Source organism: Oncorhynchus mykiss, chromosome 7 (genome assembly GCF_057628025.1).
Source record: "Oncorhynchus mykiss isolate SJ-2025 chromosome 7, ASM5762802v1, whole genome shotgun sequence".
Taxonomy (NCBI): Eukaryota; Metazoa; Chordata; class Actinopteri; order Salmoniformes; family Salmonidae; genus Oncorhynchus; species Oncorhynchus mykiss.
In genome coordinates, this window is record NC_143028.1 from 72,427,847 (window position 1) to 72,440,000 (window position 12,154).

At 46.1% G+C, this 12,154-nt stretch overlaps 1 protein-coding gene across 4 annotated transcripts in view; it reads left to right on the forward strand.

Annotated features, from left to right (window-relative positions):
* The window catches only part of LOC110529037 (protein CBFA2T2), a 71,119-nt gene that overhangs the window by 44,454 nt on the left and 14,511 nt on the right, over nucleotides 1-12,154 (forward strand). For 2 of the 4 annotated variants that reach the window (XM_036984128.2, XM_036984129.2), the window contains exons 2-5: nucleotides 1,337-1,516; nucleotides 2,153-2,394; nucleotides 4,689-4,778; nucleotides 11,247-11,443. In XM_036984128.2, coding sequence (XP_036840023.1) covers nucleotides 1,337-1,516; nucleotides 2,153-2,394; nucleotides 4,689-4,778; nucleotides 11,247-11,443 — 709 coding nt within the window. The remainder of the gene's footprint in view (nucleotides 1-1,336; nucleotides 1,517-2,152; nucleotides 2,395-4,688; nucleotides 4,779-11,246; nucleotides 11,444-12,154) is intronic. The other 2 variants (XM_036984130.2, XM_036984131.2) reach the window with 1 other exon arrangement.

Below are 12,154 nucleotides of genomic sequence, written 5' to 3' on the forward strand. Positions count from 1 at the left end.
TTTTCTTCATTAGCACTTCTGCCATGGATCTCAATGGAAGGGTTGAGCATGTCAAGGCAAGGCTAGACCCCAAGACATCTGGTTGCTCTACCAGGGGCAGAAGGAGGGTGGAGGAGGGGGAGGTTCTGCTGTTTTTTTCTTCCATGAAAAAGCTGGGGACATTGATAATATTAAGTCTGGAAATGTTCAGTCACTCATCCTAACACTCACACAGAGTGGACAAAACATTAGGAACACCTGCTCTTTCCATGACAAAGACTGATCAGGTGAATCCAGGTGAAAGCCATGATTCCTTGTTGATGTCACCTGTTAAATCCGCTTTAGTCAGTATAGATGAAAGGGAGGAGACAGGTTAAAGAAGGATTTTTAGGCCTTGAGAGTGAGACAGTTGAGACATGGATTGTGTATGTGCCATTCAGAGGGTGGGCCATATATCCCTGTGGAACGCTTTCGATACCTTTTAGATTCCATGCCCCGACAAACTGAGGCTGTTCTGAGGGCAAACGGGTGTACACCTTTCTAATATTGAGTTGCACCCCACCCTTTCGCCCTCAGAAAAGCCTGAATTAGTCAGGTGTGGACGCAGGGATACTGTGAAAGTGTTCCACAGGGATACTGGTCCAACGCTTCCCACAGTTGTGTCAAGTTGGCACACACACACACATTGATGCTGAGGATAGTGTGTGTTTATGTGGGTTTGTAATTTGAGTGGCTGATGATGGAAACCAGACTGCAAACCTACTTCTACAAAAATAAAGATAAAAAAAAAAAAAAAGAAAGACAAAAGTTAAGACTGTAGATTCTCTCACTGGCTTCTTCAGTCTTCAAGCCACATGTGTCACCAGTCACAAGAAAGAGGGATGTCACAATTTTGGTAGTGTCATGTCAGACATGATATTACAGTGCATTCAGCCATGTTTTAGTTTGTTTAATCATTGTTTTCATGGAAGCTACATTAATAAATTGTCAAGATAATGTTTTGCATGAATGTGTGTGTACATACGTGCAGCTGTTTGAACACCTTGACCACAAAACATCTCTGTCATGCACCTATTGACCCTGTCCCTCCTCTCTCTCTCTCTCTCTCTCTCTCTCTCTCACTCTCTCTCCCTTCCTCTTCTCTCTCGCTCTCTCTTCCTCCCCTATCTCTCCCTCCCTTCTCTCTCCCTCCCTTCTTTCTCCCTCCCCTCCCTCCTCTCTCTCTCCCTCTCTCTCCCTTCCTCTTCTCTCTCGCTCTCTCTTCCTCCCCTATCTCTCCATCCCTACTCTCTCCCTCCCTTCTTTCTCCCTCACATCCCTCCCCTCCCTCCCTCCCTCCCTCTCTCCCCCTCCTCAGACAGTGGTGAGAAGAAGACCCCTGCCATGCCCGGCTCTCCTGTGGATGTCAAGACTCATTCCAGACCAGTCCCCAGACCAGTCCCCAGACCAGTCCCCAGCAGTAGCAGCGCCACCATGCCGCCCCTGCCCTCCGTGAACCCCAGCGGACCCCGGCCAGCCTCCTTCTCCTCCACCACTCGTGAGTACCACAGATATTAGCACTCTTACCATAGAAATAGAATGACTGGAGCAGTCATCCCCATTCAAGTCAATGAGGCCCCGGTGGGTGGACCGGCAACCAGGAAGTACAGCAGGAAATGTACCCATAAACCTGGAAGTAATGAAGAAAGTACACGATTCAATTTGTGCTTTATTGACATTTAAGGGACGTCAAGACTCTTACCACCACTAGCTCCCCATAGAGGAGCGTCCTGGGTCTGCAGCCTCGTAATATCCATTATCCATAGATGAATTAGAGCAGTGTGGTAAACAATTTTGGAGTATTCTGATATATCTGAAAGGCTTCCTTTTTTGTCTGCTTTACTTTATGGCCATATAATAATAACATGTATTTATAAAGCCCCCTTTGTTGTCACAAAGGCCTGTACTGCAACCTGGCCTAGATCAGATAGGTGTAAATAAGGATTCCATATGAAAGACCTGGTGATTCGATAATGAATGTGATATGTATTGTCCCTCTGTAGCATTTGCATCAGCCCATCCAGTCGAAGTACTACCTCCCATGCCGGACCACATTTGATAAACTTTTTTGACCTCCTACGCCGACCTCTCATTTGCTCCTCTCCCTCCCCGTCCCGCCTCTTCCCTCCCCCAGTGACCAATGGAATCCACCACTCCCCGCCCACCCTAAATGCTGTGCCCTCGCCGCCCCAGCGCTACAGCAATGGGCCTAGCTCCTCATCTTCCTCCTCGCTGGCCAATCAGCAGCTCCCGGCCACATGCGGCGCCCGACAGCTCAGCAAGCTCAAACGCTTCCTGACGACGCTGCAGCAGTTCGGCAATGACATCTCGCCCGAGATCGGAGAGAGTGTCCGCAACCTGGTGCTGGCCCTCGTGGTGAGTGGGTGATAAAACATTTTAGGAATGATGGAGAAATAGATGGATGGAAACTCCCATAACACATTGTCACTTATTGATATGTCAATATAGTTGCATTTGATTTGAGATGTGTTTCGATGATTGAAATTAGTTGAACTGAATTGAATGGAGTCAAATCAAATTTAAGTGATATATGTAGAATAAAATATTTAAACATATGAATATGTTACTTTCAATACCAGGACAAATATCTGCCCAAAATAGAAAAGACAGTATGTGTTATTTATGTTGGGCTGGATTTTATTTCGTCAGATGTTTTCATTCAATGGAACATGGCCGTATATTCAGTATATGTGGCCCAAATGGACACACTGTATTGGTTTTGACAGGCCCATCTGCAACATATTGAGTCCTGTGCTGCACATTATACCTACAGTGGGGAGAACAAGTATTTGATACACTGCCGATTTTGCAGGTTTTACTACTTACAAAGCATGTAGAGAGGTCTCTAATTTTTATCATAGGTACACTTCAACTGTGAGAGACGGAATCTAAAACAAAAATCCAGAAAATCACATTGTTTGATTTTCAAGTAATTAATTTGCATTTTATTGCATGACATAAGTATTTGATACATCAGAAAAGCAGAACTTAATATTTGGTACAGAAACCTTTGTTTGCAATTACAGAGATCATACATTTCCAGTAGTTCTTGACCAGGTTTGCACACACTGCAGCAGGGATTTTGACCCTCTTCTCCATACAGACCTTCTCCAGATCCTTCAGGTTTCGGGGCTGTCGCTGGGCAATATGGACTTTCAGCTCCCTCCAAAGATTTTCTATTGGGTTCAGGTCTGGAGACTGGCTAGGCCACTCCAGGACCTTGAGATGCTTCTCACGAAGCCACTCCTTAGTTGCCCTGGCTGTGTGTTTCGGGTCATTGTCATGCTGGAAGACCCAGCCACGAACCATCTTCAATGCTCTTACTGAGGGAAGGAGGTTGTTGGCCAAGATCTCGCGATACATGGCCCCATCCATCCTCCCCTCAATACGGTGCAGTCGTCCTGTCCCCTTTGCAGAAAAGCATCCCCAAATAATGATGTTTCCACCTCCATGCTTCACGGTTGGGATGGTGTTCTTGGGGTTGTACTCATCCTTCTTCTTCCTGCAAACACGGCGAGTGGAGTTTAGACCAAAAAGCTCTATTGTTGTCTCATCAGACCACATGACCTTCTCCCATTCCTCCTCTGGATCATCCAGATGGTCATTGGCAAACTTCAGACCGGCCTGGACATGCGCTGGCTTGAGCAAGGGGACCTTGCGTGCGCTGCAGGATTTTAATCCATGACGGCGTAGTGTGTTACTAATGGTTTTATTTAAGACTGTGGTCCCAGCTCTCTTCAGGTCATTGACCAGGTCCTGCCGTGTAGTTCTGGGCTGATCCCTCACCTTCCTCATGATCATTGATGCCCCACGAGGTGAGATCTTGCATGGAGCCCCAGACCGAGGGTGATTGACCGTCATCTTGAACTTCTTCCATTTTCTATTAATTGCGCCAACAGTTGTTACCTTCTCACCAAGCTGCTTGCCTATTGTCCTGTAGCCCATCCCAGCCTTGTGCAGGTCTACAATTTTATCACTGATGTCCTTACACAGCTCTCTGGTCTTGGCCATTGTGGAGAGGTTGGAGTCTGTTTGATTGAGTCTGTGGACAGGTGTCTTTTATACAGGTAACGAGTTCAAACAGGTGCAGTTAATACAGGTAATGAGTGGAGAACAGGAGGGATTCTTAAAGAAAAACTAAGGGGTCTGGGAGAGCCGAAATTCTTACTGGTTGGTAGGTGATCAAATACCTATGTCATGCAATAAAATGCAAATTAATTACTTAAAAATCATACAATGTGATTGTATACCCATGACAATGTGAAGTATACCTATGAAAAAAATTACAGACCTTTACATGCTTTGTAAGTAGGAAAACCTGCAAAATCGGCAGTGTATCAAGTACTTGTTCTCCCCACTGTACATATAATCTGTTGCACATCATTCATCCCTGAACAAGTTGATCAGCAGTTGAAAGGGAAACTGACTTTTGGTGCCATATAGTTATTTCTCTGGACACTCAAAGGGATTCAAGTCTATCCTCATGTCTGAGAGAATCTATTTGGACTGATCTACAAATGGACTCAGTGTGGCAGCTGCAATGTAGTTGATCTGGAACACGCACAATGTCAAGCTCAGTGATGGAGACAAATAAACTGAACTTTGAGAGGTAAATTGTGATTGGCTGATCTCTCCTCTATGTGTCCCAGAATTCAACAGTCACCATCGAGGAGTTCCACTCAAGGCTCCAGGAGGCCACCAACTTTCCCCTGAGGCCCTTCGTCATTCCCTTCCTCAAGGTAACACCTACCTCCTCTCTTTCTCTCTGTTTCCCTGTTACTCTCTGTTATTTCCACTCTTTATTTCACATCTCTCTTTTCTCTCCCTCTCTCTTTTTATCCCTCTCTCTCTCTTTCCTTTCCTCTCTCTTTCTCTCTCTCACACTCTTTCTCCCTCTTATATCTCTTATATCTCTCTCACTCTCTTTCTCCCCTTTTTCTCTCTCTCTTTCTCCCCTCTTCTCTCACTCTTTCTGTCTCACTCTCTCTCTTCTCTCTCTCACACACTCTTCCCTTCTCTCTCTCTCTCTCTCTCTCTCTCTCTCTCTCTCTCTCTCCCCCCTCTATCTTTCCTTCTCCCTGTGCTGTGAATATTCATAACTGAATCCAGGCCTTTGCTGCTACAGTGTTCCTCTTTGTCCTCCTCACAAGGCCTTTGATGTTTCGGAGGAGGTTTACAATGACTCAAGGACTGCGTATAATTAGTCATGAAATCAGGAGTGGGAAAAACCAGATGTTTGTATTGAAGGTAAAAGCTAGAGTTCATCCCAAATGGCACCCTATTCCCTATAGAGTACACTTTTTTTGACCGGGCCTCTATGGGAAGAAGTGCACTATATAGAGGATAGGGTGTTATTTGGGACAGATTCTTTTCATGAAGCGTAGAGGAGCTTCTGGCACAGAGGATTATAATTACAATTCTCTCAGAAATCTTTGGACGTCATTGTCTAGCATTTAATAAACCAATAATAACGCAAATATGCAAACAAATCATGAGAAACTGCATGTAGATGGTAGCATAATTAGAATGGGCAAAAAATATTATAATCGCATTGAATATTTAACAGCCAGACATTTGTCATAAAAAAGGAAATTGGAATCGGGGATTGAATTTATTGCCTTTCAGTCGTTCCCAATGTAACAATGCAGTTGTATGCGCTGACTTAACGAGCGACAGGGGTTGTTTTATTGGGCTTTTCAGCAACTTTGCAACATGGGGGCCTGAAATAGTAGTATTTTTAAGAGCTACCCTCATGAGACCTGAGCATAAATCTTCCAACCAGTCACATTTCTCGCTGTTATTGCTCGATTTTTCAGCTGGTGAAAATCTGCTCTTTTTCCACGGGTTACCTCATTTTTCCCGAAACCACAACTGTCTGAAAACATATCAGAGATGAATTTTCGTAATTTACGATGCCCCTCAACTTCTCCTCCTCTCTCTCTCTCTCCATCCGTAGCACCATTGTGGCAGAGAGAGAGAGAGAGAGAGCTCGGAAGTGTGAAACATGACTATAAACCATTCTCTTCTTTTATGGGGCTCTGTGTCGCATTAAATGAAGGCAGTCATTCAGGTTTGCCCGGCTTCGCCAATCTTGCGTCCGTCCAGCAGAAAAAGAGACCGGCGCTTAACTGACAGACAACATATGTGTCGAGAGGCCCTAGGTAGGGGTCGAGAGGCCCTAGGTAGGGGTCGAGAGGCCCTAGGTAGGGGTCGACGAGAGGCCCTAGGTAGGGGTCGACGAGTGGCCCTAGGTAGGGGTCGAGAGACCCTAGGTAGGGGTGGAGAGGCCCTAGGTAGGGGTGGAGAGGCCCTAGGTAGGGGTGGAGAGGCCCTAGGTAGGGGTTGAGAGGCCCTAGGTAGGGGTTGAGAGGCCCTAGGTAGGGGTTGAGAGGCCCTAGGTAGGGGTCGAGAGGCCCTAGGTAGGGGTCGAGAGGCCCTAGGTAGGGGTCGAGAGGCGGGTAAGGAAGGGGATAAAGAGAGGGGGCAAGGGTCTTAAGTGGAGAAGGGGGAAATGAGGAAGTGCATGTAATTATAAGAACACTTGGGCCTGTTGTTCATTAAGGATGGAAAGAGAGAGGGAGGGGGATTCCTTTACTTCATTCTGCCTCTGCTCATCACTTTTTCACCTGTCCCTCTCTCTCTCTACCTCCTACCAGGGTGCCAGCATTCTGATAGTGGCATGTGATGCTTGTCTTCCTCCTCTCTCTCTCTCTCTCTCTCTCTCTCTCTCTCTCTCTCTCTCTCTCTCTCTCTCTCTCTCTCTCTCTCTCTCTCTCTCTCTCTCTCTCTCTCTCTCTACTACACACAGACACACACAGGTCAATTTGCATAATTTTGTAGAATTAAATTGCTATGTGTGTACAGTATATTTATGTATCTTATTTATCACACATGGAAAATCTGTCAGACAGCGGAAGAGCTGCTGCGGCAGCATCTTGTGCTGCTTTCAAGACAACTGGGAACACTGAAAAATACGAGGTCAAATCATGACATCAGTGATCTTCAGGTTGGAATGTTGGAGCTCTAGAAAGAGGCCAGAGTTTCTGAGTTGGAATTACGAGTTGGATGACCGCTCAAAACTATTTTTCCCAGTCTGAGTTTGTTTTTATCCCAGTTTCCAGTTGTCTTGAACGCACTAAGGTCGGAGATTTCCAAGTTCCCAGTTGTTTGAACGCGGCATCAAACGGCAACATTTTGATAACATATAATGAATAGTTTGAAACCTGAATGTTTTAATACACATTATGAGGCATGTCTTACCTTGCTTCAAAGTAGTCTATTATATTTCCTATCTTTCTACATCTCTAATGGATATTTTCATCTCTGTCACATGAAACCGCTCGCATGTGCAGAGCCCGTTTGACAATGGTGTTTTCCAACTTGGTGCATTATGGAACAAACATTTGTGCGCAGCCTACTGCCTTGTGCACATTGCTGCACTTATAATGTGAAGAAAAAATAGTTGATCAACATTTTAAGCTAAACGTTCTGATCTGTTGCATCAGACTCATTGCATTTTAACATTTGCTTCATGCAGCCGAGGCCTACTGGTTGTATGAATTTGGGATCTATCGTCCCACAACTGTCCCGCAGTCTGTTTGAAATACGTTATTTCTTTCTCCACTAGCTGACCAATAGAATATATATCCTAAACTTTTCTACTATAGTAGTTTTGACATAGGCTAGTGATTTTGCTGTTCGTTACTCGTCTTGTTGGATGACGAAAAGTAAATGTGGACAGTCAAAAGTCCGGCGCCACATTTTCCTAAAGTAAACCCTGATCTGAAGTGAGGTTTGGGGTTTGGGGGTTGTGGTTGGGGTTTGCGGTTGTGGTTGTGGTTTGGGGTGGTTGTCCGTCTCTACATAGTGATGAGTGATGGACTGTGTGTTTGGGTGTTTCAGTGATTTAGTGAAAGCAACAGAAACAGTCAGGGGGCAGAAACAGTCAGGGTGCAGAAACAGTCAGGGTGCAGAAACAGTCAGGGGGCAGAAACAGTCAGGGGGCAGAAACAGTCAGGGGGTAGAAACAGTCAGGGGGCAGAAACAGTCAGGGGGCTGAAACAGTCAGGGGGCTGAAACAGTCAGGGTGCTGAAACAGTCAGGGGGCAGGAACAAAACAGTCAGGGGGCAGAAACAGTCAGGGTGCAGAAACAGTGAGGAGGCTAACGCTTATCAGGCGAGGGAGAGATGGTATGTGAGTGTGTGTGCCAGTGTGTGTGCAAATGTGTGGGCACGTGTTTGTGCATGTGTGAGAGAGAGTGTGTCTGTTCTCCAGGCGTCTCTCTCAAGGAGAGATCTGTTGTATGTCTCCTTCTGGGCTTCCTCAGTGACACATTTCTGTCTAGTGTCTCTGCCATATCGCCATGCTGTTTCCGTGACGTCCTACGATATGTAAATATGTCGTGGACGCGTGTCAGGATTTTCACGTGAAAACATCACTTTATGATAATTTTGTGGGCATGTCAGTTGGATTTAATAGGACCTTTACTTTGCATTTGCACAAGATCAGATCAGGGTATTGCATTTTTGTTCCTGTGGTGTGAACTTTTGTTTATTTAACCTTTATTTAAGGCAAGTCAATTAAGAACAAATTCTTATTTACAATGACGGCCTACCAAAAGGCAGGAGGCCTCATGCGGGGACGCGGCATGGGATAAAAAATAAAATAAATAAAATATAGGACAAAACACATCACGACAAGAGAGACAACACTACATAAAGAAAGACCTAAGAAAACAACATTGCATGGCAGCAACACATGACAACCCAGCATGGTAGCAACACAACATGGCAGCAACACATGACAACACAGCATGGTAGCAACACAACATGGCAGCAACACATGACAACACAGCATGGTAGCAACACAACATGGCAGCAACACATGACATCACAGCATGGTAGCAACACAACATGGCAGCAACACATGACAACACAGCATGGTAGCAACACAACATGGCAGCAACACATGACAACACAGCATGGTAGCAACACAACATGGCAGCAGCACAAAACACGGTACAAGCATTATAGAGACGACAATACATCATGCAAAGCAGCCACAACTGTCAGTAAGAGTGTCCATGATTGAGTCTTTCAATGAAGAGATTGAGATAACACTGTCCAGTTTGAGTGTTTGTTGCAGCTCGTTCCAATCGCTAGCTGCAGCAAACTGAAAAGATGAGCGACCCAGGGATGTGTGTGCTTTGGAGACCTTTAACAGAATGTGTCTCTACGGAACGGATGTGTGAGTGAGGAGGATGAGGACTGCTGTAGATATGTCATATAGGGGGGAGTGAGGCCTAAGAGGGTTTTTATAAATAAGCATCAACCAGTGGGTCTTGCGATGGGTGTACAGAGATGACCAGTTTACAGAGGAGTATAGAGTGCAGTGATGTGTCCTATAAAGAGCATTGGTGGCAAATCTGATGGCCGATAGGTAAAGAACATCTAGCCGCTCGAGAGCACCCTTACCTGCCGATCTATAAATTATGTCTCCGTAATCTAGCATGGGTAGGATTGTCATCTGAATTAGGGTTAGTTTGGCAGCTGGGGTGAAAGAAGAGAGATTACGATAGAGGAAACCAAGTATAGACTTAACTTTACCGTCTAGCCATACTCCCAAGTACTTGTATGAGGTGGCTACCTCAAGCTCTAAACCCTGAGAGGTAGTAATCACACCTGTGGGGAGAGGAGCATTCTTCTTACCAAACCACATTACCTTTGTTTTGGAGGTGTTCAGAACAAGGTTAAGGGTAGAGAAAGCTTGTTGGTCACTAAGAAAGCTTTGTTGTAGAGCGTTTAACACAAAATCCGGGGAGGGGCCAGCTGAGTATAAGACTGTATCATCTGCATATACATGGATGAGAGAGCTTCCTACTGCCTGAGCTATATTGTTGATGTAAATTGAGAAGAGCATTGGGCCGAGGATCGAGCCTTGGAGTACTCCCTTGGTGACAGGCAGTGGCTGAGACAGCAGATGTTCTGACATTATACACTGTACTCTTTGAGAGAGGTAGTTAGCAAACCAGGCCAAAGACCCCTCAGAGACACCAATACTCCAATACCCGGCCCACAAGAATGGAGTGGTCTACCATATCAAAAGCTTTGGACAAGTCAATAGAAATAGCAGCACAACATTGCTTAGAATCAAGGGCAATGGTGGCATCATTGAGGACCTTTATGGTTGCATTGACACATCCATAACCTGAGCGGAAACCAGATTGCATTCCAGAGAGAATATTATAGACATCAAGAAAGCCAGTCAGGTGATTATTTACAGTACAAGTTTTTCCAACACCTTTGATAAACAGGGCAAGATATAAATAGGCCTATAACATCTTGTACTCCCCTTTAAATAAAGGACAAATCGTGGCTGCCTTCCAAGCAATGGGAACCTCCCCAGAGAGAAGAGACAGGCTTGGCGAAGATGGGGGCAGCAACCTTAAAGAAGAAAGGGTGGCCCAGATGTTTTTTTGGGGACAAGTTTAAGGAGCTCCTTTAGCCCCTTTGACTCAGTGACCGCCTGCAGGGAGAAACTTTGTAGCGGGGCAGGGGTAAAAGAGGGAGGAGCATCGGGGCTAGTTGCATTAGAAGGGGTGGGGGATGAGGAAATGTTGGACGGGCAAGGATGCATGGCTGAGTCAAATAGGAATCCTGACTTAATGAAGTGGTGATTAAAGACCTCAGCCATGTGCTTCTTGTCAGTAACAACCACATCATCAACTTTAAGGGACATGGGCAGCTGTGAGCAGGGTTTATTCTCCAGGTTTTTAACAGTTTTCCAGAACTTCTTGGGGTTAGACCCACAGAGAGAGAACTGCTCCTTGACAGCTGTGATAGCTGTAGTTGGATTGTGGAAGCTCTGATGAAACTGCATATGAAAACAAATGAGGAAAATACTGCTCCTAGCTTCTACCTACTAGCTTCTCTCTGTTTTTCTTTCTCCTATTCCTCTGTTTCTCTATCTGTCTGTCTGTCTCTCTGTCGGTCTTTCTCTCTCCTGGTTTCTTTCTTTCTCCGTCATTTTCCTCTGTTTATCTGTCTGTCTCTCTCTGCCTTTCTCTCTGCTTCTCTCTCTCCATCTGTCTGTCTCACTCTCTCTTTTGGCTGTGTGTTAATGCAACACCATGTTTCAAATTACACTCACCTCCGCCTCTCCTCCCCCTCTCCTCCCATCTCTCCACCGCCTCTCTTCCCCTCTCCAGGCCAACCTGCCCCTGCTGCAGAGGGAGTTGCTCCACTGTGCGCGTGCGGCCAAGCAGACCCCAGCCCAGTACCTATCCCAACACGAGCACCTCCTACTCAGCACTACTCTGGCCTCGCCCCCCGACTCCTCGGAACTGCTACTGGAGCCCAGCGAGAGAGAGAGAAACCCGACAGTTAAGAGACACAGTCCTAACAGGTAGCTAATGTTCAGTAGAGATACAGACAGTTAAGAGACAGTCCTAACAGTTCAGTAGAACTCTACTTCAGTAGAGATACAGACAGTTAAGAGACAGTCCTAACAGGTAGCTAATGTTCAGTAGAGATACAGACAGTTAAGAGACACCGTCTCTTGGTGGCAGTCACCTAGACCTGTGGTTTTTTAACCTCTCCTCGGGGCCCCCAGACATTTCACAACTGACAGAGACATGTACACATACACAACTGCCAAAATACGTCAATGCCCTCATCTACTCACTCCCACTCTCACACCATCCCTCACCCTTTCCTCTCCTCTCTTATCCATCACCCTATCCTCTCCTCTCTCATCCCCCACCCTGTCCTCTCCTCTCTCATCCCCCACCCTATCCTCTCCTCTCTTATCCATCACCCTGTCCTCTCCTCTCTCATCCCTCACCCTGTCCTCTCCTCTCTTATCCATCACCCTATCCTCTCCTCTCTCATCCCCCACCCTGTCCTCTCCTCTCTCATCCCCCACCCTGTCCTCTCCTCTCTTATCCATCACCCTATCCTCTCCTCTCTTATCCATCACCCTATCCTTTCCTCTCTCATCCCCCACCCTATCCTCTCCTCTCTCATCCCTCACCCTGTCCTCTCCTCTCTCATCCCTCTACCTGTCCTCTCCTCTCATCCCTCCACCTGTCCTCTCCTCTCTCATCCCTCACCCTGT